This window comes from Lepus europaeus, chromosome 4 (genome assembly GCF_033115175.1).
Source record: "Lepus europaeus isolate LE1 chromosome 4, mLepTim1.pri, whole genome shotgun sequence".
Classification (NCBI taxonomy): domain Eukaryota; kingdom Metazoa; phylum Chordata; class Mammalia; order Lagomorpha; family Leporidae; genus Lepus; species Lepus europaeus.
This window is the reverse complement of record NC_084830.1, coordinates 102,482,626-102,488,228: the sequence shown is the minus strand read 5'-3', so window position 1 is coordinate 102,488,228 and position 5,603 is coordinate 102,482,626. Positions and strand designations below refer to the sequence as shown.

Here is a 5,603-nt window from a genome sequence, read left to right as displayed (position 1 = left end):
ACATTATCGATGGACTTTATTGTTTTGAATGTTTTTTATCAAGGAACATTTGATTTTGTGCTTGGAAACACTAATTGGTTCTACATGGAGACACCAGCTCTGCATATTTGTATTTTCTAGGGAGAAAGCTAGAGGAACTGTGGCAAACAAATATGATATTTCTGTTTGTATAGATGACATTTTATACAATTGCCTAACGAAAAGCCTTTGCTTATGTCCAAAATAATTTTTACTGTGATTTTTCGGTCCAGTTTGTATGAATGCCAGAGCACGTTGTCCGGATATGACTGGATGAAACCAGAAATATCCGGTTGTGTTTTGGCTAACTCCATCCCAGATATTGCTAAAGCCTCTGTGTTTGTGTTTTCTGGATATTATCGATGGACTTTATTGTTTTGAAGGTTTTTTTTCAGGAAACAATTACTTTTGTGCTAGGAAACACTAATTGGTTCCACTTAGAGATATTAGCTCTACACATTCGTATTTTAGGAGAAAGCTATAGGAACTGCGGCAAACAAACATGATATTTCTGTTTGTATAGATGACATTTTATGCACTTGCCTAACGAAAAGACTTTGCTTTTCTCCAAAAGCATTTTTACTGTGATTTTCTCGGTCCATTGCATACGAATGCCTCATCACTTTGTCCGGATATGACTGGATGAAACCAGAGATATCCGGTTGTGTTTTATCTAACGCAATCCCAGAGATTGCGACAGCCTCTGTGTTTGTTTTTTTCCGGATATTATCGATGGACTTTATTTTTTTGAATGTTTTTTATCAGGGAACATTTAATTTTTGCTTGGAAACACTAATTTGTTCCACATGGAGACAGCAGCTACACATTCGTATTTTCTAGGGAGAAAGCTAGAGGAACTGAGGCAAACAAATATATTTCTCTTTGTATACATGGCATTTTATGCGCTTGCCCAACGAAAAGACTTTGCTTTTCTCCAAAGGAATTTTTACTGTGATTTTCTCTGTCCACTGCATACGAATTCCACACAAATTTGTCCGGATATGACTGGATGTAACCAGAAATATCTGCTTTTGTTTCGGCTTACTCAATCCCAAATATTGCGATAGCTACTTTGTTTGTGTTTTCCGGGTATTATCAATGGACTTCATTGCTTTGAATGTTTTTTATCTCAGAACATTTAATTTAGTTCTTGGAAACACTAATTGGTTCCACATGGAGACACCAGCTCTACACATTCGTATTTTCTAGGGAGACAACTAGAGGAACTGCAGCAATGACCTTTTATGCACTTGCCTTATGAAAACAATTTGCTTATGTCCTAAACCATTTTTTACTCTGATTTTCTCAGTCCATTTCATACGAATTCCACAAAACTTTTTTCCAGATATGACTGGAGGAAAGCAGAAATATCCGCTTGTGTTTTGCCTAACTCAATCACAGATATTGCGAAGACTCCGTGTTTGAGTTTTCTGGATATTACCGATGGACTTTATTGTTTTGAATGTTTTTTATCAGGGAACATTAAAGTTTGTGCTTGGAAACACTAATTGGTTCCATATGGAGACTAGCTCTACGCATTCGTATTTTCTAGGGAGAAAGCTAGAGGAAAAGCGGCAAACAAACATGATATATCTGTTTCTATAGATGACATTTTATGCACTTGCCTAAGGAAAACACTTTGCTTTTCTTAAAAACCATTTTTACTGTGATTTTCTCGGTCCATTGCATACAAATTCCACACCACATTGTCTGGATATGACTGGATGAAACCACAAATATCATTTTGTGTTTTGGCCTACTCGATCCCAGATATTGCGACAGCCTCTGTTTTTGTGTTTTCTGGATATTATCAATGGACTTTATTGTTTTTATGTTTTTTATCAGGGAACATTTAATTTTGGGCTTGGAAATGCTAACTGCTTCCACATGGAGAAACCAACTCGACACATTCGTATTTTCTAGGGAGAAAGCTAGAGGAACTACGGCAAACAAACATGATATTTCTCTTTGTATACATGGCATTTTATGTGCTTGCCCAACGAAAAGACTTTGCTTTTCTCCAAAGGAATATTTACTGTGATTTTGTCGGTCCACTGCATACGAATTCCACATAACTTTTTCCGGATATGACTGGCTGAAACCAGAAATATACAGTTGTGTTTTTCCTAACTCAATCGCAGATATTGCAACAGCCTCTGTGTTTGTTTTTTCTGGATATTATCGATGGACTTTATTGTTTTGAATGTTTTTTGTCAGGGAACATTTAATTTTGTGCTTGGAAACACTAATTGGTTCACATGGAGACACCAGTTCTACACATTCGTATTTTCTAGGGAGAAAGCTAGAGGAACTGTGGCAAACAAACATGATATTTCTGTTTGTATAGATGGCATTTTACGCACTTGACTAACGAAAAGACTTTGCATTTCTCCAAAACCATTTTTACTGTGATTTTCTCGGTCCATTTGATACGAATTCCACAAAACTTTGTCCGGATATGACTGGAGGAAACCAGAAATATACAGCTGTGTTTTGCCTAACTTGATCCCAAATATTGTGACATCCTCTGTGTTTGTTTTCAGGATATTATCAACGGACTTTATTGTTTTGAATGTTTTTTATCAGGGAACATTGAATTTTGTGCTTGGAAACACTAATTTCTTCCACATGGAAAAACCAGCTCTACATATTCATATTTTTAGAGAGGAAGCTAGAGGAACTGGAGGAAACAAACATGATATTTCTGCTTCTATACATGACATTTTCTGCACTTGCCTAACGAAAGATTTTGCTTTTCTCCAAAAGTATTTTTACTGTGATTTTCTAGGTCCATTTCATACGAATTCCACAAAACTCTATCCGGATATGACTGCAGGAAACCAGAAATATTTGGGTGTTCTGGCTAACTCAATCCCAGATAATGAGACAGCCTCTGTGTTTGTGTTTTCTGGATATTATCAAACGATTTATTATTTTGATTGTTTTTTGTTTGGGAACATTTCATTTTGTGCTTGGAAATGCTAATTGGCACCACATGGTGACACCATCACTACACATTCGTATTTTCTAGGGAGAAATCTAGAAGAACTGCAGCAAACAAACATGATATTTCTGTTTGTATACATGACATTTTATGCACTACCCTAACGAATGATTTTGCTTTTCTACAAAAGAATTTTTACTGTGATTTTCTCGGTCCATTGCATAGGAATTCCACAGAACTTTGTCCGGATATGACTTGATGAATCCAGAAATATCCAGTTGTGTTTTGGCTAACTCAATCCCAGATATTGTGACAGCCTCTGTGTTTGTGTTTTCCGGATATTATCGACGTACTTTATTGTTTTGAATCTTTTTTTTCAGGGAACATTTAATTTTGTGCTTGGAAATACTAATTGGTTCCACAAGGAGACACCAGTTCTACACATTCGTATTTTCTAGGGAGAAAGCTAGAGGAACTGCGGCAAACAAACTTGATATTTCTTTTTGTATACATGACATTTTATGCACTTGCCTAATGAAAATAGTTTGCTTATGTCCAAAACTATTTTTAATGTGATTTTCTCGGTCTATTGCATACAATTTCCACACAATTTTGTCCGGATATGACTGGATGAAACCAGAAATATCCCCTTGTGTTTTGGCTAACTCAATCGCAGATATTGTGACAGCCTCTCTGTTTGTGTTTTCCGGATATTATAGACGGACTTTATTGTTTTGTATGTGTTTTATCAAGGAACATTTAATTTTGTGCTAAGAAACACTAATTGGCAGCGGATACTGCGCCACCGCTGCGGGCGTAGCTGCTTGTGCCTTGTCCCGTGCTATTGCTTCCTTGTGCCTCTGCTCCGGGGTGGTGGATGGGATGGGATGCTGTGCAGTCGGAGGCGTGGAACGGGGATGACACGGGACCCCGCCGAGGGGCTGGGGCATGGCAGGCCGCCGCATCTGAGCGCTGCCCCGCCAGGAAGGGAGGCAGCCTTCTGGCCGGCGATGGGCACGGAGCGGGGCTGCTGCTGCTGCCGCGCAGGGCTGTGAGCGCCGCTGCCTCAGTCCCTTTTCGAAGCTCCGGGCCACTGGGGAACATGGCCCTGGAGCAGCTCTGCTCGGTCCTCAAAGTGTTCTTAATAACAATACTTGTAGTGGAAGGGATTGCTGTGGCCCAAAAGACCCCAGATGGACAAAATATTGGAATCAAGCACGTTCCTGCAACCCAATGTGGCATTTGGGTTCGAACCAGCAATGGAGGTCATTTTGCTTCACCAAATTATCCTGATTCATACCCACCAAACAAGGAGTGTATCTACATTTTGGAAGCTGCTCCACGTCAAAGAATAGAATTAACCTTTGATGAACGTTATTATATAGAACCATCATTTGAGTGTCGATTTGATCACTTGGAAATTCGAGATGGGCCGTTTGGTTTCTCTCCTCTTATAGATCGTTACTGTGGCATGAAAAGCCCTCCATTAATTAGATCAACAGGGAGATTCATGTGGATTAAGTTTAGTTCTGATGAAGAACTTGAAGGACTTGGATTTCGAGCAAAATATTCATTTATTCCAGATTGCCAGTTTGAGCTCTCGGGAGCTGATGGAATAGTACGTTCTAGTCAGGTAGAACAAGAAGAAAAAACAAAACCTGTCCAAGCAGTTGATTGCATATGGACAATTAAGGCTACTCCAAAAGCTAAGAAAAAAAAAAGCAGGAGTATTTGAACAAATCACTAAAACCCATGGAACAATTATTGGCATTACATCAGGGATTGTCTTGGTCCTTCTCATTATTTCTATTTTAGTACAAGTGAAGCAGCCTCGAAAAAAGGTCATGACTTGCAAAACTGCTTTTAATAAAACAGGGTTCCAGGAAGTGTTTGATCCTCCCCATTATGAACTGTTCTCACTAAGGGACAAAGAAATTTCTGCAGACCTGGCAGACTTGTCAGAAGAGCTAGACAGCTACCAGAAGATGCGGCGCTCCTCCACTGCCTCCCGCTGCATCCACGACCATCACTGTGGATCGCAGGCATCCAGTGTCAAACAAAGCAGGACCAACCTCAGCTCCATGGAACTTCCTTTCCGAAATGATTTTGCACAACCACAGCCAATGAAAACATTTAATAGCACCTTCAAAAAAAGTAGCTATACTTTCAAACAGGCACATGAGTGCCCTGAACAGGCCCTAGAAGATAGAGTGATGGAGGAGATTCCCTGTGAAATTTATGTCAGGGGACAAGAAGATTCTGCACAAGCATCCATATCCATCGACTTTTAATATTCCACTCAAGGTGACACGTGGGTTACTAACTACATGAGTATACAGCCTATACAATACCCATGCTATTCCTGGCAGCCAACCCCTTCCCCTGTCAAAACTAAGGATGACCTTCATCTGCTATTAACCTGTTGTAATGATGACATCTTTATTACCTCAGGCAGTCTATACATGTTAAATCAACAAAGGAGCTTATTGTATGCAGTGGAAAAAGTAATATGCTGATGCTTGGTGTCATATAAACCAAGCACCACTGGTGAGATGGCACTTGAAGGGGGGAGTGGTTGTGTTGAGCCAGGCTCAGGCTGCCTCCTAGTTTTAGCAAAAGACATACTGCTCTTGACTGATAA

General features: G+C 39.6%; 1 protein-coding gene across 1 annotated transcript; it reads left to right on the top strand.

Annotated features, from left to right (window-relative positions):
* Positions 1–4,064: 4,064 nt before the first annotated feature.
* Positions 4,065–5,297, top strand: LOC133758459 (neuropilin and tolloid-like protein 2). Its single transcript, XM_062189612.1, is given in 2 exon segments — positions 4,065–4,676; positions 4,678–5,297. Coding segments are annotated over 2 exon segments (1,188 nt in total). The 3' UTR covers positions 5,254–5,297.
* Positions 5,298–5,603: the final 306 nt, after the last annotated feature.